Source organism: Trichosurus vulpecula, chromosome 7 (genome assembly GCF_011100635.1).
Source record: "Trichosurus vulpecula isolate mTriVul1 chromosome 7, mTriVul1.pri, whole genome shotgun sequence".
Lineage (NCBI taxonomy): Eukaryota > Metazoa > Chordata > Mammalia > Diprotodontia > Phalangeridae > Trichosurus > Trichosurus vulpecula.
In genome coordinates this window covers 155,975,365-156,000,639 of record NC_050579.1, presented here as the reverse complement: position 1 = coordinate 156,000,639, position 25,275 = coordinate 155,975,365, and the positions used below count along the sequence as shown (strand labels likewise).

General features: G+C 37.3%; 1 protein-coding gene across 5 annotated transcripts in view; it reads right to left on the bottom strand.

Moving 5' to 3' along the window:
- CDK19 (cyclin dependent kinase 19) overlaps positions 1-25,275 on the bottom strand; it is a 238,178-nt gene that overhangs the window by 91,150 nt on the left and 121,753 nt on the right. For 4 of the 5 annotated variants that reach the window (XM_036766306.1, XM_036766309.1, XM_036766307.1 and 1 more), the window contains 2 exons: positions 6,799-6,909; positions 4,514-4,654 (listed from right to left, as the gene is read on the bottom strand). The exons of the other annotated variant lie outside the window; for it this stretch is intronic. In XM_036766306.1, coding sequence (XP_036622201.1) covers positions 4,514-4,654; positions 6,799-6,909 — 252 coding nt within the window. The remainder of the gene's footprint in view (positions 1-4,513; positions 4,655-6,798; positions 6,910-25,275) is intronic. 5 annotated transcript variants of the gene reach the window in all.

The following is a 25,275-nucleotide window of genomic DNA, read 5'->3' as shown; positions in this document are numbered from 1 at the left end:
AACTTGAGTTCAATAACTTCATGGAATGCATTTTTTTTCAAATTTCCGGCCCCAAAATTAAGTTGCATCTTATATATGGAAGCATTTTATGCATGGGGAAATATGGTAAGCTCCCTGAAGCTAGATAGAGAGAAGGGGACTTATCTCAGCAGAGCCAAGATGGTGGCTGGAAACAAGGGACTTACGTGAGCTCCCCGCCAGGTCCCTCCAAAAACCTATAAAAAATGGCTCTGAACAAATTCTACAACTGCAGAACCCACAAAATAGCAGAGGGAAGCAGGGCTCCAGCCCAGGATAGCCTGAATGGTCTCTGGGTAAGGGATGTTGCACACGGAGCAGGGTTAAGAGGGGAGTGGAGCCCAGTGTGGGCGGCGGCAGGACCAATCAGACCAGGCGCCAGGACAAATAGGCCTTAGCACCCTGAACCGGTGAGCTGCAGCAGTTACCAGACTTCTCAATCCACAAACACCAAAGACAACAGAGAAGGTTAGTGGGAAAAGCTATGGGGGAGAGAGTGAAAGTACTTTGAGGATCGGCCACCACACTGGGGGCAGCAGAGGTGGTGCAGCTACAGAAATACAGGGGCAGGTGCTTCCGGCCCCAGTCCCACCTGGTGGGAGGATTTAACTGGCAGATCAGAGCAGGAGTGCACAGCCTACTTAAGATCTGAGTGGAGGTCCAGGTTGGTGGTTCTTGGGGGAGGAGAAGTGCTGGTGTGGCAGAGCTGGTTGTATAGAAATAGCTCTGAAAACAACAGAGCATCCCCTCAAGCTTGGAAGAAAGTACTCTTTCCTCTACAAGCAGTCATAGCCCGCTGACAAAACTCAAGAGTCAAGTAAGTTGCCTGGGAACATGGCCAGGCAGAGAAAACACACTCAGATTCAGTCTCAGACTTTGGAACCGTTCTTTGGTGACAAAGAAGACCAAAACATATAGCCTAAAGAAGTCAACAAAGTCAAAGAGCCTACAATAAAAGCCTCCAAGAAAAACATGAACTGGTCTCAGGCCATGAAGAGCTCAAAAAGGATTTGGAAAAGCAATTTAGAGAAGTAAAGGAAAAATTGGGAAGAGAAATGAGAAGGATTCGAGAAAACCATGAAAAACAAGTCAATGACTTGCTAAAGGAGACCCAAAAAACTACTGAAAAATATACTGAAGAAAACTACACCTTAAAGAATAGACTAACTCAAACGGCAAAAGAGCTCCAAAAAGCCAATGAGGAGAAGAATGCCTTGAAAGGCAGAATTACCCAAATGGAAAAGGAGGTCCAAAAGACCACTGAAGAAAATACTACCTTAAAAATTGGACTGGAGCAAGTGGAAGCTAGTGACATGATGAGAAATCAAGATATTATAAAACAGAACCAAAGGAATGAAAAAATGGAAGACAATGTCAAATCTCACTAGAAAAACCACTGACCTGGAAAATAGATCCAGGAGAGATAATTTAAAAATTAATGGACTACCTGAAAGCCATAATCAAAAAAAGAGCCTAGATATCATCTTTCAAGAAATTATCAAGGAGAACTGCCCTGATATTCTAGAGCCAGAGGGTAAAATAGAAATTGAAAGAATCCACCGATCACCTCCTGAAAAAGATCCCCAAAAGAAAACTCCTAGGAATATTGCTGCCAAATTCCAGAGCTCCCAGATCAAGGAGAAAATATTGCAAGCAGCCAGAAAGAAACAATTTGAGTATTGTGGAAACACAATCAGAATAACCCAAGATCTAGCAGCTTCTACATTAAGGGATCGAAGGGCTTGGAATACGATATTCCTGAGGTCAACGGAGTTAGGATTAAAACCAAGAATCACCTACCCAGCAAAATGAATATCATGCTCCAAGGCAAAATATGGACTTTCAATAAAATAGAGGACTTTCAAGCTTTCTCAGTGAAAAGACCAGAGCTGAATAGAAAATCTGACTTTCAAACACAAGAATCAAGAGAAGAATGAAAAGGTAAACAAGAAAAAGAAGAAGAAAAAGAAATTGCAAGGGATTTACTAAAGCTGAACTGTTTTGTTTACATTCCTACATGGAAAGATGATGTGTATGATTCATGAGACCTCAGTATTAGGGTAGCTGAAGGGAATATGCAGTGTGTGTGTGTGTGTGTGTGTGTGTGTGTGTGTGTGTGTGTGTGTATATGTGAGTGTGTATGTATGTATGTGCATATATATGTATGTATGTGTGTGTGTGTGTGTGTGTGTGTATATATATATATGGAGAGAGAGAGAGAGAGAGAGGGCACAGGGTGAATTGAAAATGAAGGGAAGATATCTAAAAGAAATAAAATCAAATTAAGGGATGAGAGAGGAATATAGTGAGAGAGGGAGAAAGGGACAGATAGAATGGGGTAAATTATCTCGCATAAAAGTGGCAAGAAAAAACAGTTCTGTAGGAAGAGAAGAGAAGGCAGGTGAGGGGGAATGAGTGAATCTTGCTCTCATCAGATCTCACCTGAGGAGGGAATACCATACATACTCAATTGGGTATCTTACCCCACAGGAAAGAAGGAGGAAGAAGATAAAAAAGGGGGGATGATAGAAGGGAGGGCAGACGGGGGGAGGAGGTAATAATAAAAAAAAACATTTTCGAAAATGGACAGGGTCAAGGGAGAAAATTCAATAAAGGGGGATAGGTTAGGAAGGAGCAAAACATAGTTAATCTTTCACAACATGAGTACTGTGGAAGGGTTTTACACAATGATACTCATGTGGCCTATGCTGAATTGCTTGCCTTCTTAGGGAGGGTGGGTGGGGAGTGAAGAGGGGAGAAAATTTGGAACTCAAAGTTTTAAAAACAGACATTCAAAAACAACAACAACAACAACAAAGTTTTTTCATGCAACTAGGAAATAAGATACACAGGCAATGGGGCATAGAAATTTATCTTGCCATACAAGAGAAGAAGGGAAAGGAGGATGGGAGGGGAGTGGAGTGACAGATGGGAGGACTGACTGCGGAACAGGGCAACCAGAATATATGCCATCTTGGAGTGAAGGGGGAGGGTAGAAATGGGGAGAAAATTTGTAATTCAAACTCTTGTGAAAATCAATGCTGAAAACTAAATATATTAAATTTAAAAAATTTTTTAAAAAAAGAAATTATTTAGAAGAGATCCATAACATGTTCTGTAAAAAGTGGTAAAGAGAATCAATTAGGGAGCTATAAACAGACTGCCTTACTGAAGGGAGGTCCAAATGAGACTAGATAACATTTGTAGTGGATGTACTGAGCTCAATTTAATTAAGTCCCACTTGTTTCTTGAACCTAACACTAAATCTCTTTTGCCACATTTGCTCAAGTCATCTCCATTCCTAGAATACAATCTCTTTGCAACTTCACCTCTGTTTTCCTCAAGGTGCCACAGTTTTGGAAAGGATTACTTCTCAGATTAATTTGTATGTATTTATCTGTGTGCCTAGTACGTTCTCTCCTATACCAATATTCCAAATCCCAAAAGAATATAAGCTCCTTAAAGTCAGGACCATTGTCCCCCCTTTCCCACAGAATCTAGTAAAGTGACTTGGATATGACAGGAACTTAATAAATGTTGAAATTATTGAACGACTGTCTAATCCTGATCTTGATAAACTGAGGAATGAGAAACGAGCACAAATAGAGAAAAGCATGAATTGATTAACAAGGATCTTTCCATACCAGAGTACATGGGTACTCTCCATCTCATTCATTACTTTTGATAATAAACATTTACTCATCAACTGAAAAAGTTTCAGCACATTTGGCTACTGATGTACATACACGAAATATAGTAAAATCATATTCATAGTACCTTCCAAAAGCCAAAAGAATGATTTGAAAGAAGACTTCCTTCAACAGCCTTGGGCAAAACGAGAAGAAAGCGATATTTAAAAATCACATTAAATTATAGCTATAAGCATATGTGCCTACAAACCAACCTACCAATTTAACAAAATTAACTAAGGTATAGGAAATCCAAAGAAAAGGCTGCGAATGAAGAGGGTACATAGTTTGTTAGAGAGGAAGAAGTGTATGAGCAAAAAACCCCAGACAATATAGTAAACGATTACATTACAGAATTTCCACATGCCAAATGTAGCAGCAGCAACAATAATAATAGTTAAAGCTAGTATTTATACCGTGCTTCAAATTTTGCAAAGCATTTTATGTATGTTATTTAACTTAATGTGGGGCACAATTATCAATACTTCCCAATGAACAAAAGCTCTTTCACATAAAAGAATACATTTAAATTCTGGTTACCTTTTCTTAACAAAACTATATACACCATGTGGTCAATCACTGTTTGTTCATAATGCAATCTGAATTCCTTTTACCGGATACAGTGCAATTGTTTCAGTTCAGATCTTGAGGACAGAAACAATGAGAACTCTGTTTTCCTTTTTAAGTTTTTACTAATAATGAGCAACAATAACAGGAAGAACAGCAGTGATCAATATGTACTTTTAAAAACATGTAACTGAATCATTTAATATAATAACTGATCTGACAAAATGAACAATACTTACCAAGTCTCTGTGAAGCACCCAGTTTGCATGGAGGTAATGGATTCCATCAAGAATCTGGTAAAGCAGTGATTTAACCATCGATCTTGGTAACTGCATTGGTTTTTTATTTGCTTTTGAGGCCCGGTGAAACTTAATGATGTGCTAGAAATTTTGTAAAAGTTGCTTTAATTGTGTACAAACTTGGCAGAACAAAAATTTCCACACAACACCCCCCCCATACATATATATGTATGTATGTTTATATGTGTATATATATATATGTATATATATATATATATATACACACACACATATATATATATATATATATATATATATCAGAAAAAGGTTATAATTCCTCAGTTTCTAAATTCCTGATCACTCAAGACCAATAATGAAAAGCAATTCAATTATTAAGACAAATTAAAATTCCATGTGTATTGTGAATAAACATAGGCTATTAAGGATTTCTATTAAAACAGTAACAAAAGCTGATAAATCTTACTATGGCTATTAAGAAAGAATTTAAACTAGAAGAGATACCCCAAAAATCATTCAATCCAGGAAGAGTTTACATTTTATTATATATTATATATTATATATTTGGACCAATCCAAAGCACCATTTTCAGCTATGAGGTAAGATACATAGTAATGGTCCAAATACAGGTTGCTTCCATTCATAGTCTATACCTTTAAAATGAGATAGTTTTGATGACACGCATTTTTCCCTGACAGAGAAAATCAAGCTTCTCTCTACTCTGTTACTATAGAAACGAAAACTCCCAGTTAACAAAAACAAAATCCTGCTTTTGTAGTGTCAATTAACAATGATAGCAAAAATACTCCTTATAATAAAATAAATACTGCATAACCAATAGCCTTTAGCATATCATAATTTACATTCTTTTGCCACATAATTAATCATTCACCCCTGGGGCTAATATTATAGTCAGTCACTGAGAGTCAAGCAGTTATGAAAGTCAATCCCAGTTGAGACGTGCACATACAGGACCAGAAGAGGTAAAACATATTGCTTATAGAAAGTCCTAGTGCTTTATTGTAATAGCAGAAAACATTCATTTAATTGATAATATTAGAAAATTATTGTTTATTCTATAGATTTAGACAAAACCCACACAAATATCTACCATAAGTAATGTGAAATTTGCAAGTCTCAGAAACCTTGCTAAGGATGGGGAAGTTGAATGGGTTTATTTTCAAATGAAATGTGAAATAAAAACAAATAACATCAATAAAACTTTAAAATGTAGTATAGATTCATAAAACATAGATAACAAAAAACTTGTATTACATCATTTATATTATAATTCAGTCTTGTCATCAGACTTAACAATAGACTATTAGATCCTTAAGTGCTGGAACTATTTTTGCCTTTCTTTGTATCTCAAGTGCTTAGTACAGGGCCTGAAACATGATAGGACTTATTAAATGCTTCCTGACTGACTTGTCACCAGACCTCAATATTTCTATGTTTATTATCTCCACCTGTCACCTTTTTTTTAAAAAACATTCAATATTCTAGAGTACTTGAAAAAGCTAAGATACACTTGGGACAAGAAGTAGAACTTTTGGTTTCTGTATACTGTCATTAACATATCAAACTCCTTTCTATAAAGAAATTTCTATAAAGAGAAACAACTTGTAAATAAAATGCCAAGATGTGATATTTGCTAAACTTTAACTTGGAAAGTGAACTATATGTGAATATGGACAAAGATTGGCCCTGTGATCAGTATAAAGAAATTCCAGATGAGGAAATTTTCTCCATCAAAGTAAGTTACCACATCCTCACAACTTTGCGTCTTAAGATAGTTGCCTGAGGGCAATTAAGAAGTTAAGTAATTTGCTCAAGATCAAATGCAGAACACTAGTTAAATCCAAACTACAGCATGTACCACAAAATAAACATGAATTTCAGTTTTTTATCAGTAAGCTTATTAACTATCAAATATTTAAAAACAAGTTAACTCCATTTCTTAAGACACAGTACAGTGCTACAGGAACAAAATATCTAAGTTTTAAAATAAATACAATCAATATTACATGCAAATATATATATATATATGTGTGTGTGTGTGTGTGTGTGTGTGTGTGTGTGTGTGTGTGTGTGTCTGTGTCTCTGTGTGTGTATGTGTAAGATACATACATAAAATTTTAACACTTAACAATAAACATGTAGACTGGACTTCTGATTCTATGTATTAGCCTATCTCTACCACATGCACAAATAAAATAATCCTATTGGGGAAAAAGCCTAAATATGACCAAGAATTCTGAACTTACCCACAAATCATGTTCGGCATAATCAAATAGCAGCCAAACCTTTCTATCACTGTGAGAAAGGAACACCTTTTGTAACGCGATCACATTAGGGTGCTTCAATTCCCGTAAAAGCTGAAAAGAAAGTGGTAACAGATGACTCTCTGCACTGACCAAGGGGAAAGAATCATTTCTTAACATTATATTTAATGACAAGCTATCAGCCAGGAAAAAAAGATAATCCATTTATTTCACGTTCAGTCAAATGGCAGAGATACTCTCATTCTATAACTTGAATTCACAAAAATTATTTTAGCTTATTAAAAAGCATGAATGTTCATTAGTCAGCTTTTTTCCAAAATATCTGGATATTCTGTTCCCCTCTTTTCTACCTCTCCTCCTCCTTTCTCTTACTCTCTCTCGTGCACAATCCCTGATTCCAGGCCCAGTGCTCTGTCACCTCACATAGACTAGTTAAATCTTCCACAGTTAGGCTTTTAAGAACTCTCCTTTAATGAGGACATCTAATATTATGAGAGAGGGAATAATGGGAGATGGTAAAAGCAAAAGTTTCTAGAGATTTTACATGAAGAACTCAAAAACCTACTACCGCTAACATGTGTCACACCAAAAAGAAACGTTACTGGAACCTGTAGCCTTTCCCACAATGAGTAAGAGTACATAGTCTGCCCTTTCGTCTTTGCTTGTGACCACAATTTCAAAAAGCTTTTTGCTGAAGGCAGTTTTTCCAATTTGTTTCATCAGATGCTCATTTGATATATTCAGGAAAAAAAAGAACGTCATCTTTTCCTGTTCAACATAAGCCTACTGTGGAATACAATTTATTTCATCTAATAGCTTAAGTATCCATTATCACATCAGCATGAATGCCTCCTCCATTGATACAAATTACACCCATTCTACATCTTAAACAGAAGTAAGGTCTTACAGAAGAAAAAATTGTTGTTTGTCCTTCATTTTTGAAGAGGACCAATGATATCACGGGTGATATCTTGACTTGTATATGAATTGGATTTAAGTGAGGCAGAGTTACATGAAGTCATCAGCCTTACTCTCTATTCCAGAGTCAAAGTTCAGTGGCAAGACAAGAGTCAAGACAACTGATGATGGTCCAGGATACAATGGATGACCTTGGCATCTTGGATGTCTGACCAAGTTCTAAGAGCTCCAAAGCACCTGCTTCAAGGGTCTTTACAGTCATTAGAACCAAATGTTCACACCCATCCATTCTGCTGAGGAAAGTATTCACAATCTTGGGGTAGGCAGCCCCATAAGTCACTGAGAGCTAATAACTTCAATTCTGCTAACCACAGGCCACATTTTACCTTCTTTTCTATTCTATACATTTCTTGTCATAGAATTTAAAATGCATATATACAATTACGTAAGGTACTTGTCCCAAACTTCAATTAACATTGTCAACATTTATACAACTCTTTAAGATCTATAAAGCATTTTATATCCATTCTTAGACAAGCCTCATTAACAATCCTGTGAGAAAGGTCCTAGAGGTTTTATTATCCCTGTTTTACAGGAAAATTAGGCAGAAAGCTGTTAGGGGTTTTGCTCACAGTCATCCAAGGCTACTAAGTATTAGAAAGGTAGGAAACAAGGTCTTCCTGAATCCAAATCTGAATTTTATCCACCTTGTTATGCTATCCCTCTAGGGAAGGCAATTATATCATTTTAGCACAATGAAATGAAGACAGATGGCACAGTTATCACATATATGAATTATACAAAGCTTTGAATGACTGCTATTAAGATAAATAGTGTAAGTGAAATCCAAAAAGATCTTTGGTGTAGTAGATAGAACACTGGATTTGGAATGAGCAATACCCGAGTTCAAATTCTGCCTTAGTCACTTCCTACCTTTGTAACCTCAGGCAAAGTACTTAACCTCCCTCAGTCTCAGTTTCCTCATCTGTAAAATGAGGTCAATAAAACACCTACCTCCCAAGACTGTTGTAAGGATCAAATGAGATAACATAAGTAAAGGGCTTTGTGAACTTTAAAGCACTACATGAATGACAGATGTTATTCTGAAAGGTTAGAAAAGATGGACTGAATCTAAAAGATGACATTGAATAGAGAAAATACAAAGCCCTCCACTCAGGTGCAAAAAATCAATTATACAAGAATAAGGTTGGGGAGAAGTGACTAGACAGAAGTTTATGTAGAAAAAGACCTTATCTCTCCAGCCACCTTTCCACCAGGATTAGAGATCATGTCCTAGAGGTCTTTATTCTTTCAGTTCTGGAAAGTCTCACCCTGAGCCCCCCTGTCCTTACTGGTCACTGACTCACATGGCTGGAGCTGGCCTAGATACGGGTCACTCCCTTGCCAGCTGCCTTACATGTTCCCTCTAAGCCTCAGTCCTTCTCCCCTCTATTTCTAGACCTAAAATCCAAACAATACTTGCTACTGCAACTGGAAAAGGTGTGTCAATCCACTTCCCTATAGTTCCACACATCATCCTTATAAATAGCATGACATTGTAGCCAAAAATGGTAATATAATCCTAGACAAAATTCATAGCAGTATAGTGTCCAGGGCATGGGAATTAAGGTGTCACAATTCTCTCCCCTGATCAGATGACAACTAGAACACTGTATTTGGGTCTAGATACCACCATTTTAGGAAGGGCACCAATATGCTACAGAGTATCCAGAAGAAGGCAACCAGATGAAAAAGGCCTTGAGATCATGTCAGCAAGGCAACTAGGTGGTGCATTAGACAGAAAGACAGACCTGAAGACAGTAAGACCAGAGTTCAAATTCTGCTTCATACCTTTGCTGGTTGTGTGACCCCCAGGCAAGTCCCTTAACCTCACCCTCACTTTTCTCAAGTGTAAAAGGGGATAATAATAGGACCTATTTCATACAAGGTTGTCATGAGGATAAAATGAGACAACTTACATAAAGCATTTTGCAAAAGTGAAAGTGTTACATAAATGCCAGGACTGATGATGGTGGTGATGATGATGATGTCATATGAGGTCTATTGAAGAACTAGACATATTTATTCTGAAGGAGAACAGACCTGAAGAGACTATAAGAGCTGTCTTCAAATGTCTGAAGGAATTCCATGTGTGAAATGAATTAAACTTTGTCTGCTTGGTTCAAAATTTGGAACAATGGGTGAAAGTTGGAAAAAGCAGCAGATCAGAGATGATATAGAGAAAAAATCCCCATCACATTATTAAATGTGTTATTAATTAATAAATAAATGAGAAAATGCATACAAAATCATCTATTAAATCCTTGCTTTGTGCTAAGCATTATACTAAGTTCTGGGAAAACAAATATAAAAAGCAAGACCATCCATGAAATAAAGATAAGACCTGGGAAAAAGAAAACACACTACCTAATCAAAAGGACGTTACCATTCCCCCGAAGTGTTTTAAAAAAAAAAATCCATTCCCTCAGATAAAACAAGTATAAGTGTCCATATGGATGACATCATGGATAGGAGTGAGTCTGTTACATATCTCAAAAAGAGTAATGTATATGGCATCAAATCCTAGGTATGCTATAGAAAAGTTGGAAGAAAGTGGGACGTACAGATGAATAGAGGCAAAGTGAAATGAGAAGAAGTTCCCCTTGGAATTCAATCTTGCAAGAAGAGCTGAACAAACAAGCAGCACTTAATTGACTATTTTAAAAATCCCTTATAGAGTACTGCAAATTCAGTTATGGTGTATTATATATTTAAACAGAAATGGGGACTTTCTGGGCTGCAGGCCAAATCTAGTCCTAAGTTTTATTTCATTTTAACATGTAGCATGATTACTAAGTATCTGCTAGTCACTCTTCTTCCCACAACTAAATTCCCCAGAAAAGACACAGACCTCAGGACCCAAAGTGGATATATGACCTCAGTTCCCAGCAAGTCTTTTAGGTGGCATTAGCCGGGTAAGGAGGATTAACTGTGTTGATGTTAAGAAAAATAAGAGGCTTAGGAAGTTATGGCAAGACATTCTATGATATAGGAGAAAGAAGCTTTCAGGAAATCAAGAAACCTAGGTCCTAGATCTGGCTGCTAACAACTTTGTCCTGAGCCACACACTCCAAGTCGTAGTTTCTGTGAGCCTTACTATCTATGAAGTGATGTTAAGAACACCTACCTAAATGTATATCACAAGGTTCTTTTGAGAATGAAATAAGATTATATTAGAAAGTGCTTTTTCTTGGTATGTAATGCTATGTAAAATAATAATTACTTAATGCAATTATAAACTTCCTTGTGACATCTCCTGTGGAATTTTTTAGCTGTATAATTATTTAGCTTTTCTTCTATATTTTGTCTGTACAACTACATTATTAACTCTGCCCTGGACTTTCTTCTCTATATATACTCTCAATGATCTCATGAGCTCTCACGCATTTAACTATTTTCTCTAACTATGGTCTCTCTTCTGAAGTTCTGTCCCCATACCACCAATAGTTTGTGGGATATTTCTCCCTCACCTCAAACTTGACGTGGCAAATACAGAAGTTGGTATATCTTTTTTCCTAAAATCGCCCTTCTTTCTAGCCCTGTCCCTATTTCTTTCTAGGGAACCACCATTTTTCCAGTCACTCAGGTTAGAAATTGAGAGTTAAAGTCATTCTTGATTCTTCACTCTTCCTCATTCCTCTGCATATATGCAAATAGTTGCTAAGTCAGTTAACAAGTATTAACTGTTTATTATGTTACTGATACTGTGATAAGCACTGGGCCCACAAAGAAAGGCAAAAACATGGTCACTCACCCCAAGGACATCATATCCAAATGGAATGGGATGCGCAAATAACTATGTATAAATATGATATATACAGTGTAAATGGAAAATAAAGTTAGGGAGAAAGGACTATTGGGGGGAGAAGGAAAGGCTCTTCAGTTTCCTGCACAAGGTGGGATTTGAGATGAGTCTTAAAGGAAGCCATGAAGCAAAGATGAAGAGGGAGAGAGTGCCAGGCATGAAAGACAACTAGTGCTAAGATATGGAGTCAGAAAATGCATCATGTTAGAAGTCATGTGTCAAGTAGGCAATGTAGCTAGATCAAAAACAGGAGTCGAGTATAAGAACTCTGGGAAGGCAGGTAGGTTTTGCGAAGGGCTTTAAATGACAAACAGTGGATTTTATGTTTGACCCTGGAGGTAATGAAAAGCCAGTGTAACAAATATATACAAAACAAGCTATATCCAGAATAAAAAGCAAATAGCTAACAGAGGGAAGGCTAGAACTAAGAGAGTTGGGGAGGGGTGTCAGACAGATGGGGAGGAAACCCTGTAGAACATGGAATTTTAGGTGGAAGAGGAAGCTTGAGGCAAATGGCCTCAATTTTTTTTCTGTAAAAATCTCAGCTGAGAAAGTTGGGGGAGGGGAAGCCATGGGAGGTTTAAGGAACAATGAAAAAAGGCTTGGAAGAGTCAATGTGGAGAACAGGATAGTAAGTGGATAAGGGAGGTATAGTAGCAGAGAGAGACCAGTTGAGGTTGTGTAACATACATTTGTAGTGGATCCAGTCAGAAAAGCTGCTTGATCTCCTCCACTTTCATTCAGCTGCACACGTTAAGGAGTGAAGGCTACAAAAGGTGAGAGTCATCAAAGGCTAACGTCTGGTTGGCATAACTCTTGGTATGATAAAGGAGCCAGGGATTCAAGACAGGAGGAAAAAGTAAAGGTGAAGTGGTTCACACAGAGTCAAAAGCAGAAAAGAGGAAAGAGTAGGTAGTGCAGGAGAGATGTCCTGGGAGAGAACTGAGGGGTCAAGGGACTGAAGGTCATGGTGTGGACAAAGAGTAGGATTTTGCCAAGACTATGAATGGATAAGGGGATCTGGGAATTCCTGAACGTGGAGGTCATACATTTGTAGATAATGAAAAGATCAGGGGTATCTTTGTGCGTGGTTAAGGTGGGTAGAGGAGTAGCCCCTGAAAGGTGAGTAGGTTGAGAAAGTAAGTAGTTAGTGTGCTTGAGGGAGCGTTAATACGCACAGTGAAGTGCTTTAGCATGAAGCTAGAACTGAAGAGGGGAGAAAAACTGTGAGTCAAGTTCTGAACTCAATGAAGAAGGACTTTATGTTTTTTTGGGCTCTGCTCATTTCCAGGGAAAATGTCTGGCCTGAGCTTCTATCTTTTTATGCCCTTCTGTTTTCACAGCTCAGCCTAGGGGCCTGAAAGGTTTTGGTGGTTCAAAGGTGGTGTGATCTCAAGAGAAGTGTGTTCACTGGTCTAAGCTCTGGAAGTCCCTGATCCAAGTTTTGGTCTGTTGGTTTGTGTGTAGTTGAGTTTCAGCAGACTGCTGCTGGACTCAGTCACAATTAACCCACTGGAAAGTTCAGTATGTTCAGAGCAACTGAACTGCTGGCTTCCCCTTTAGTCTGGGTTTCCTGCCCTGGTTATTCTGTGGCAGGTTGGGGGATAGGGGGCAGCTAAAGGCTAGAAATGAGTCCACCCCTCTTCCCTTCACTCTACTCCCACCCTGGTCTCAGTCACACAGCTCTGGTTCTGGAACTTATTCCTTGCTTCAAACACAGCCTCTCTCGCTCATGACTCGTCCCCTCTACCCTGGAACCATCACTGGATAATGTGCAAAAGACTTGCCAGTGGGTACCTCTTCTTGCTCTCATTACCAGTTTAGGGGTCCCCTGAGATGTCTTTCTGCCCTAGTATCTGGTGTTTCTAACTCTGCTGTTGAGTCTCAGCATCCTTACCATCCCTGGATGCTAGAATGTTCCTCACCACCACTGCAGCTGCTGCCTCCAATGCTCTTATGCTTCACTTTTGGTCAGCCCCTATTCAAAAACTTCTATCTATAAACTGTCCTAGACTAGGAAAATGACTCACTGTGATTTTTTCTTGGCTTTCAAAATCTAAGAATTAGGTCTATCCCATTTTCTAGGTTGTACCAGGGGACATGTGCTCAGCGAGCTGGGCAAAATGTTGACTTTCATGTTACCACCTTGACTCTACCTCCTCCATTGATTGTACCAATGATGTCTTTTGAATAGCCATGAACCTTGCTGGAAATATACCCTTACTATCCATAGGAAATGCCTCTTCCATTTAGACCTTGCCTAAAATTACCTCCATGTAAGCGCTGAACATATCTTTGTGGACAAATGTAAACACGCATGCACTAAGGCATCTCATTTCGATTCTGAAGAGCTCTCACTGTTAGTAAGATTATTCTTACATCAAGCCAAAATTTGCCCCTTTCCAACTTCCACCTATTGCTCCAGTTATACAACTATGATTATAAAGATGTCACCTTCTAGGGAGTAACACTTGTACGAGATCATCTGTTCTGTTAACATATTTTTTTTTCAAGTATACATTTCAAAGATATATTTTCAAACATTTTACTAAAATGAGAAAGTATGAGTCAACAGTGTTGTTCTCATTTGCCTTTTTTGAGGTACTACCATTAACTATCATTTTTCCCCATTTTTCTTACTCTCTAAATAAACCAGTCTCTCCATGCTTCTCAGTAATATAAAATAAAATAAAAATCTACACATTATCCCATTTAGGATAGCAAAAGCTGCATCTAGAATGGAGGAAATATAATCAGAATTTTCTGGGACAAGCAGCTACTCTAGGTTAAGTAACAAAACATCAGTAAGAAAAAGCTAGAAGTAGCTGGAAACTGAACTGACTGTTCCATGATAATATTGGTAAAATATGATTAGACAAATTCAATTTACAGATCTATTGTTTTCAGTAGAGAGGTTTCAAACAATCTTTTGTTGCTATATGCAGTATTTCTGGAAAATTCAGTTGTTTCTATCTAAAGGAAAGCTACCATAGGACTAAAAAACCTCAATTAGGAAATCGGATAGCCAAAAAGTTCCTACATGGTATAACTAAAATAATTACAAGTATGAAATCTTCTAAACATTTTAATTGGTGCTCAACACCAAAACAAGATAATTCTTCTGGTTATTATAAGGGATGAAAACATGCTGATCTTTGAAAGATTCAACAAGTATTTCTATTTGGTGAGGTATTTTAAATTCACCTGAACAACAAAACGTTATTATAAAACACTTTCCATTATGAAGCAACATTCAGCTTTATCTTAGCTCACATAATAATACTCCCTGGTATAAAATCTTTCTAAAATGAATCAATTTGCCTGGCCAAATTGCATGTATATAGGTGCCAGAGATTTGAGGTTAGTCACATTCATCTACTGGGAGCTCTGCCACATTCCCCAAATACACAGCTTCCAGAATAATATGTACACTTTCAAGTCTGACCTGTTTTTCTGTCAAGTTGAGTTCTAATCTATACTCTATAATGTGTACTGTAATTAACATGAATGTAAAAGAAGAAAGAAAAAAGGAGATAATAGGTACAAAAAAATGTGGCTTACATGCCGCCTGATTCCTGGGTCACACAAAAACAATTAGCTATCTAGTTCCCAATATTGGAAAAACCAGTTACTATTCCTTTAATAAATTATTGCCTTCTAGTGCTTTACGAAACATATTTTTGTATTGAGGTACATAGCCAACTCTGATACTACACAAATGATTCAGACCCCTCAAAAATATCACTCAATTAGAAAAGAAAGAGAGCTACTTTGAACAGTTGGAACACAAAAGCAAGAAACTGGGAAACACACCAAAGGAACTAATGCTTCGATAACTACTTTGTATATGGAAATGAGAAATTATTTTTGAGGTTGATTTATTTGAAAAGACTTAAGCAGTAGTAATAAAATAAATAATAAGGACAGTAGACAGAGCACTGGACCTCGAGTCAGAAAGACTTGAGTTTAAATCTGGCCTTAGTTACTATCTGTGTGACCCTGGATAAGTCACTTAACCCTATTTGCCTCAGTTTCCTCACCTGCAAAATGAGTGGGAGAAGGAAATGGCAAACCACTCCAGTATTTTTGCCAAGAAAACCCTAAATAAGGTCACAAAGAGTCGAACACAACTGAAACAACTGAACAATAAAATAAAAATTCCTGTGCCGCATACAAGACAAGTTACATGTACATACATGTAACAAATTTCCTTCAATTTAACAAATATTTAGAAAGTACCCGTGTATTAGACACTGTATCAGGGACTGCAATTAAGCAAAAATAAAAACAATCCTTTCCCTCAAGGTACTTACTAGGGGGATAAAACACTCACAGAGAAGTAAAGATGAGGTAATTTCAAGACAAAGAGGGAACTAACAACTGCAGGAAGCAGGACAGGCTTTCTGTGCAAGATTTTATCTGATGTGAGCCTTGTAGGAAGCTAGAGATTATAAAATGTAGAGGTGAGGAAAGAGTCTTTTCCAGGCATGTTTTTGAGTGTACCAAGACAGGGAGACAGGAAACAGTATCTTGAGCTCCAGAAACTGCCAGTTTGGCTAAAACTGAGAATGCATAAAAGGAATAATATGAACTGAGTATTGAAAAATACTCTTCCATCCAATGACAGAGTCCCTTGCTATTCCTCACACAAAACACTAAATTTCCAGACTCTAAATGTTCTCGCTGGCTAGCTAACCCCCCATGCCCTGAACTATCTTCCTTCTCATCTACACATCTTGGCTTCCTCTGAATCTTAGCTCAAGCCTTACCTTCTCCAAAAATCCCTTCCTAGTCCTCCTCAATCTTAGCACCTTCCCTTTAAGATTATTTGCAATTTATCCAGCATATATTTGGTTGAACATACTTGTTTGCATGTTGTCTCCCCCGTTAGACTGTGAGCTCCCTGAGAAGGACTATTTTTTACCTTTCTTTGTACCCCAATGCTTAGCATAAGGCCTGGCACACAGTAGGTACTTAATAAGTAGATGTGACTAACTTGTTGATTGGGAGCCAGGTTGTAGAAGTCTTTGAATATGATAATGAGTTTGTATTTTATCTTAAAAGACAGTAGGGAACCACTGGAAATTTTTCAGCAAAGGACTAACATGTTAAGACAACAGACTTAGACACATATTATGTGGAGGATGGATGGAGGAGATGAGAAGCAATGAGACCAATAATAAAGCCATTGTAATAGTCCATAAGAGATAGTGAGGTTCTTAACAAGTTCTGAAAGTATAGATGGTACTCTTAACAGGCTCCCCCCTTTATTTCTAGCTCTACTATGAATTAAACAGTATAGCCTATGACAGAATATCACATTTAATACTTCCCCCTACCGCTTGGCAAAATTACATTTCAACATTTAACACTTTTGTGGAATTTGACATTTCCTATCTCATACACATTTGTTCAACATTATAGCACACAAGTGTAAATGAGCTTTCATCATTTCCAAGTTAAACACACTGTAAATTCTGCATGGCCCATACCTGTAGTAAAAGTTCCTGGGACAGATATTCATGCAGTGACATGATCCCTAATAGAAGTCTAAAGAAGAACATGCAATAAAACGTTCATGTTTCTCAGTCTTTCCCAAGGACACCTAAATTTATTTGAAGGTACCTGCTTGAAGGCTATCCTATCCAATCAATAGCCTGTACTTCTTACTGGACTATATCCTAGACAGTAGGTAGAGAATTTCACAAAAAAGAACATATCTGGATTTTAGCAAGGTATTTCAAAGTTCTCTCATATCATGCTTGGAGAAAAGATAGCTGTGGGCTGGATGAAAGCAGAGTTCAGTAAATTTAGAACTAGTTGAAAGACATTCGCCCTTGCTCAGGTGCATATTTTTGTCAGACATGTGCAAGGACTGAGAACATATTTATAAAACTTCTCAATGACAGAACAGAAAAGGACAGCTAAATACATTAAACTACAAATTTAGCATATAGTATGGTATAGTGGTAAAAACACTAGGGATCTGAAATTAGAAAACTGCAAAGTATCAATTCTGCCACCTACCTCACATGTAGTTTTGAGTCTCAAATTTTTTTTCTTTAAAATTAAAGTGCTGGACTAGAGAGAGGACTTCTATGGACTCTTCCAGTTAGCCTTGACAGGCTAAAACAGTGAGCCAAATAAAAGATGACAAAATTTCAAGGGGTAAATGTAAACAATATATTTGAGCTCAAAAATAATTTATATAGAACCTATTACATATCAGGCACTGTACTAATCACTTTACAAATATTTTCTCATTTGATCCTCACAAAAACCCTGAAAGAGGTAGGTATTATTTATTATCCCCACTTTACACTTGAGGAAAGTGAGGCAAAACAGAGGTTAAGTGGCTTGTCCAGGGTCACACTGCTAGTAACTGTATGCCGAAGGGCTGGAACTTGGGTCTTCCTGATTCTAGGCCCAGGCTTTTATCTACCTCACCACTAGCTGTACCAGGCAGTGAAGTTTTCTTCTGGTACAGTCTTCAACAGATGGGAAATAAAAAAAAAAAATTCCTCCCAACTCAATGGTATGACACAAGGAGTTTGAGAACAGAATGACTCCTAATGATTCAGAAAAAAAAAATTAAACTGATGATCATCTAGACACAGGTCTCCACTACTGCTGCCAATGTATGTGGCTATGGTTCATCATTTTTCCTAAATTCGCTTTCCATCTTAGTATGGTGGCCCTACAAATGGTAGATTTGGCTTACAATCCCAACTAAAATCTGACCTTCTACGAAAAGCTCTTTTGAATCTAGTGTGATCCCTCTGCTGATTATTTTCTACTTATCCTGTATACAATTAATTTGTACATATTTATTTGCATGTTATCTCCCCCATTAAATCTGAAGGGCAGGGACCATCTTTTGCCTTTCTTTGTATCCCCAGCACTAAGCACAGTACCTGGCATATACTAGGTATTTAATAAAATGTTCATTGACTTACTGACTCACATTAGCATGTGGAGTATCTGTTAGTGGAAATCTTCTATTTAAGCTGTATGGATGATATTCACTATTTATAATGGAGATACTATATTCCTTAAACCTTTTAAGCTTGCAACCAGTACAATAGATTTTGTTTAGCTACCTTTGTTTTTCAACTTCCTTTCTATCTTTCACATAAAGCAGATTTTTGAAAGGACAATGGATAAAAGTACAATGTGCAATGTTTTTATGTGTTATTTTTTGGAAATTATTTTAATTTTGATGGAAAATTAGAATCACAGGATCATCAGGCCAGCAATGGCAATTCTCTTATGCCTTCCTTCCATTTCAGTTCCTATTGTATTCATTTTTTCCATATGAAAGAATTACCCTTACTTAAATTTTTAAAAGTTAAAATAAGGCATATTTGCTTTCTCAAAAAAAATCAATTATACAAATACAAGATGGGGGAGGTAACACTTCCATGGAAAATACCAGAGGTTTTAGTGAACTATAGGCTCAGTATAACTCAACAAACAGTATGACATGGCAGACAAAACAAGGAATGCAGCTTAAGGCTGCATTAATAGAGGTATATAATGGCAAACAAAGTGTGACCTTTGGCTATTTTTTCTTTTGGAGTGTTTCTCAGCACTAAGGCAATCAAATGCCTTTGATTGCGTCTTGCCTTTGTTTGAATCAAGAGCCTTTGATTGAATCGAAAAGTCCATGATTGGAAACAGTATATATGCTCTGGGGTTAGCATTTTGCTTTGGGGCTTACTCATTGGAATAGTGTTCCTGTGATTTGGCCAGACAAGACTCTGGGTAGCCATTAAGGAGACCCTGGCTTTGAAAACCCAGATGTTGGTGCTTCTCTCTCTCTCTCTCTCTGGTAGCTATGTATGTATTGCTATTGACTGACAGAAACCCTATTTGCTGATTTGTATTATTTGCTCTATTTATATAATTTCTGCTTGTAATTTATACATTTATATATAATTTTCTCTGAAGTTCAGGGTGCTGACTTTTTCCCCTGAACTAAGTGAATGATATATGTAAGTTTAATTAAAGTGAGATTATAAACCCCTTAAAGTTGCTTTCCGCAGAAAAGCAGATCAAAGAATCTGTGCTAGCAGTCCTCCTGTGTGCTGTTATTGGCCTCACACCTCCACAACAGCCGCAAGCAGCATTGTTGTGGCATTTATTGGCATTAGTCATGCTCCTGGAGTCCATGAACCCACTATCATAGCCTTATTCACAGTATAATGTATGAAATCTAATGTATTTGCAGATTTAGGGCCATCATTCTACCTAGAGGTATACTATCTTTAATCAGGGTCTCCCTGAAGGTGTGAAAAACTTGGATACAAGGGTCCAGGACCTGTAGGGGCAGTTCTCACTTCTCTACCCTGTCTACCATTAAGCCCTTTAACTCAGCACATTCTGTACAGTTCATTAGTTGGAATACCATCTATCATTCCAAAATCTACCCCTGCTCTCAATAAAGCAGTAAACATTTCTTTTCTTCTTACTCTATTCTGAGGTTGAATCTGCTGGCTATTCACTCTTCTCAAGGAAATTTATCTTTTCCCCCATCTCCTAAGTCACTTAACTGTGAAATCTTATCTAGCACCTCCGAAAAAGGGTGCCCTACTATCCCAATTAGCAGGGTCAGAATTAGTTGTTTATAAGCAAGAGGAGCTTTCTTAACTATTAAATTTCTATGAGAGACTCCTAAGGGAGTATCATAGTATGCATCTGCATTTCCCATCTTAATAGCAGTCTTCATTACCTCCTCCTTTAACTTACTCATACAATCTTCTAAGTGAAAACCAGGGTCTACCACTGGGCCATATAGAATCAGCAAGATATTTTCTATTACATCCCTCTCCTGCTAAAGCTAACAGACTAATGGAAGTGTTGCCACTTCCTTGCAGATGATAATGCCTCAAAACTTGCTGCACCAAAGGATTCTGACTAATGCTTATGAATTTCATACAATCCTCTGTATTGGTAATTACAGTGAGACTTTTTTTTTTTACTGTTCTCCATCTCTCAAAGTTCTCCCTTCTCTCACAGTTCTGTCTTCTTCGAAGCTGTCTCTACTCTAAGCTTAATGGTTACTCTCAGGGTATATATACTCTTCTCAGGGCCTGAGGGCTTCACCTCTAATCAGCAAAAGAGTGTGGGCCTGGAGTTTAGCACCTACTTAGCAAAGGGTGTGGCCTTTGTAATAACAATTTAGATTTGAAGATCTTTCCAACCCACTAATAGGCCATGTGACCTGCTTACATCACAGGAAGCCTAAGTCATGTGTAGAAGTAGCTTCCTGAGAGGAAAAGGAAGTTGCGTCACAGGAAATGCTGAAAGAGCAGTTATGACAGAGGTGAAGGAAAGAGCAGAGGTGTGCTGTGCTGTAAGTTTGCTTGTTAGTAGGAAGGCCCCAGCAGCAGGCAGAAGGTTTTGGGATGAAGTGGTTCTCTGCTGTGATGGATTGGGTGTACTGGTTATGGGATCTGATCCTCTGGTGTCTGAATAAATGGTTTACTTCTTCTACCTTCTTGTATATTTTGCTATACAGAACCACATAGGTATTTTGACAATTATCATCTATATTGTGATTATTGCCTTGCTGATACAGGCATTCCCACAAACAAGCCTGCCTTAATCAAGGTTCCCTTAACTAGCTCCAACTGAGGCCTATTAAATGGTTGGGGAAGATCTTTAATCACATTAACACCACAAAGTATAGTGATCAGGTGTATCAGTAAGGCAAGGTTTATGACCTCGAGGATGACCATGAATATGCCTGTGTGGTTTGGAATCAAAAAGTATGAGAAACTCTCTAGATAGAAGGCAGAGGAAGTATAACATTTATTTAGACTCCAGAAGATCAAATCCAAGGACCAATACCTCCAATTTGATATAGCAGTAATTAACTATATTCCAAAACCAGTAAGCCCACCTCAATGTAGCAACAAGGCAATTATAACACAGTATTACAGCAAGGAACTAAGTCATTCCATAACCTTCCTCCCTGCTAAGGCTCTCCCGTAAACAATCACTCAGGAATCCTAACTGTCTGCTTATCCTCCCCAAAGGAACTAAAGAAAGTGTTGTAACAATAAAATGGAAATTAGATGGGTGCCTATAAATTAGGAAATGGCTCAATAAATTGTGGTAGATAAATATAATAAAATATTCCAACAGAAGAAATAGTGAAAAGGACGGTTTCAGAAAAATCTAGGAACATTGTAAGAACTTATGCAGAGTAAAGTAACCAGAACCAGAAAACAATTTCTACAACAATAACAAAAAAAACTGTAATGAAAAATAACTTTCAAAGGTTTAAGAACTCTGATCAAAGTTTCAGAGAACTGGTGATTAAGGATGCTAGCCATTTACTGACAGAAAGACCCAAGGTGCAGAATAAGACATACATTTTCATATGTGACCGATGTGAGAATTTTTTTCCTTGACTATATAACTGCATTTAGATATTGTTAGCAGGGTTTTTTTCTTTTTCTTTTTAAAAAAATTATGGGGAAAGGTGGAGAAAAGTGGAATTAGCAAACAGGTTGCTTAAAAAAGGAAAAGAGGGTCACTGACTTTTTTTTTAATGCCCAGAAAAGAAGGTTGGAAGGAAATAAAGACAAGCAAGTTACCTTTGAAAGAAACATATTGAATTTATTGTATATTTAAAAACTAAAGCAAGTCATACTGTTTCATACACAAGCCTCTTTTTTCTGTTCTGTTTTGTATATGGAAATGCTTATTTGCTTTTTATTAAGTTCGGAATAAGAAATAATAAGCCGTATTTTTTTTGGAGGGGGGAGAAATAATTCATGCTTAATAAATATGGAGAATATACTTTTTTTGTCCTTGGGACCCTCAACTGAGATTGTAGAGTTCTTCAAATTTAGTTCACCCAGACCAAGGGACTGCTGTCCTCTGGTCAACATCGTGCCATGACACAACCCTAAAAAAAATCTTTTCCACAGGACTCTCTCCCCTGCTTTCCACCTCAAGCTTAGGAGGAAAATAATAAAACCAACATTATCATTTCTGAAAAAGTCAATTGATTGGATCTACTGAATACTTCTGTGACTTCCCAGTCCAAAACACCTCTACAGGACACCATTCCTTTGCCTAGTCTTCTGCTTTTAAAATGTAAAGCTTCTTGAGGGCATAAATTAGCTTTCTTTTTATATTTGTTTCTCCAGTGCTAAGCACCAAGCCTAAGACAAAATAAGGACTAAATAAATGCTTTTTCAACCATCTACCCATGCAAATGATGTTGTTGTCCAGTCATTCAGCCATCTCCCACTCTACCGGACACTATGGACCATACAGTCTTGGTAAAGATACTGCAATGGTTTGCTATTTTCTTCTCCAGTAGATCAAGGTAAACAGAGGTTAACGGATTTGCCCAGGGTCACACAGCTAGTTAAGTGCCTGAGGCTGCATTTGAACTCAGGTCTCCCTGAGTTCAGGCCAGGTGCTCTATCCACTGAGGCATCAAGCTGCCTCCACTCATGCATATGGGCAGATAAATTTAATATCTATGCTTTATTGGACCATTTTCAGAAATTTCCTTTTCTGAGCAAAGAAAACAAAGGAAGACTCCATTAATTTTCAAAGTATAAAATGCAACATTTTAAAACAAAATAAATAGATCTATCCTCAAAATAATTTGTAAGTTTCTTTGAATGAGGAAATGTTCAATATTAAATAAGGTATGATTGAGATGTGATTGGGAAAGAGCTTAAAATAGAATGCTCAAGTTATCTTTAAAATTAAATTTCAGAATAGTGGCCTTATAATTATACATTTATATACAAACAATACAAAATGAAAATAATTTGGGGGCATATCATGTCATTTCAGTAATACCGTAAACTTCTAGCAGGTGGCACACATGCATACACAGACAAATGGCATGTGCATGCACACATGCGCGCGCACACACACACACACACACACACACACACACACACACGGGCTAATAAGTGCTACCCACTGCTGATGATGGGTAAAGAAGAATCAGAGACCCTTGAGGAGGACAGGCCAAGAGGACACAGGCTTCCTACCCTCAGAGAAAAAGGATAGCATCACTGAGGCCAAAAGCTTGTTTCAATTCAGTTGGAAAACTTTGTCTCCTCTGCATAATAATGCATAAAAATGCTTTCAGTTAGCACAAAAAAAAAAAAACCAATCATCTATCAATAGAAATAAATCTACTAAACTTCAACTGACAATATCTGCTATATGAGGTAAAAAAAAAATCCTGTAATGCTTTAGTTAACAAATCCTAAAATATTTCCAAAGCTACTATGAGTATAATACTAAAAGAATACTATGCCACTCAATCATTATTTTATGCTAATAAGTAAAAGACAGAAATCAATTAGGATTATGAAAAACAGCTCATAGTACTTCAGCTTTTCATACACTATTATATCCAGCAAAGTACATATAAAGAGAAAATAATACTAATTTGTTCATAAAAACAGTAAGTATGGTGATATTTTTATATGTCATTTTTATTTCAAGGATGTTGAAGAAAAACATTGGGGGGAAAAAACAATGTCCAATTCCCTAAATAATTAGTATCCTCACAGAAATAATGTCACCAACACTGAATTCTATTTTTATACCCTTTAGAAAAATCACACTAGGCTATTATTTAATCAGTTATACTGCATAAGATCCTCAAGCATAACCTTCATGACTGATTGTAACTCCTAAAAACATAATGAGAAAATATCTGATCTGGCATAGGTTTTTCTCATTTCAATTCACGAAGCATTTTTTATGCATCGACTACATACAACCTCCACACATAATACCAAGTTCCTAGGCAAAAAGACCTCCAAACCAGGTTCCCGAAAGGACCTCTAGCTGACACTGATGTTTCCCAGCTCAAGTAATGGCAAAGAGCACAAGCTTCTCAGCACCATACAAAGGTAGGACCAGGTAGCCACAGACAAAAACAAAATAGCCCCTGCCTTCAAGAAGCTTACATTCTGTTGACTAGAAAACAAATACACAAACGAGTAAATGCTATAAGGAAGAAAATACTAACAACTTGTTGTTAGGATGGGAGAATAATTTAAAAAATTTAAATTTAAAAATTTAAAAAAGCTTTTTATAAAAGGTAGCATCTGGACTGAAGGAAAATAAGGATTTCAATGAGAAGGGGGTATATGTCAGGCAAACTCCTCTTAATTCTAGTGTCTTCCCTCTGTTAATAATTTCTTATTTATCCTGCACATAGTTTGTGGTATACATGTGCTTGTTAGCTGTATCCCTCACTAGATTATGAGAACCTGGAGGACTGTCATAGTAGGCGCTTAATAAATGTTTATTGATTGTATGAAAGTACAGAATCTAGAGGTGGAATTCTGAGTTCCAGGAAATAGACTAATTTGGCTGAAATATTTCTGGAAAACAATTAAAAATGACACAAGAAAGGATACATATGCCCTTTGACTCAAATATCAACTGCTGAATGATCCTTATCTATTTAGCCTTAATCTCCCTCCTGAGTTCTAGTCTAGAATCACCAACTGCCTCTTATACAGCTCTAAGTTGATGTCCCACAGGCATCACAAACTCAACACATCCAAAAGCAGAAGTCACTATTTTTCTTGAAAAATCCTCACTATTTCCAAGTTTCTCCATTGCTGCTGAGGACACCACCATCCTCCCAGTCACCTAAATCCATAATCTCAGTA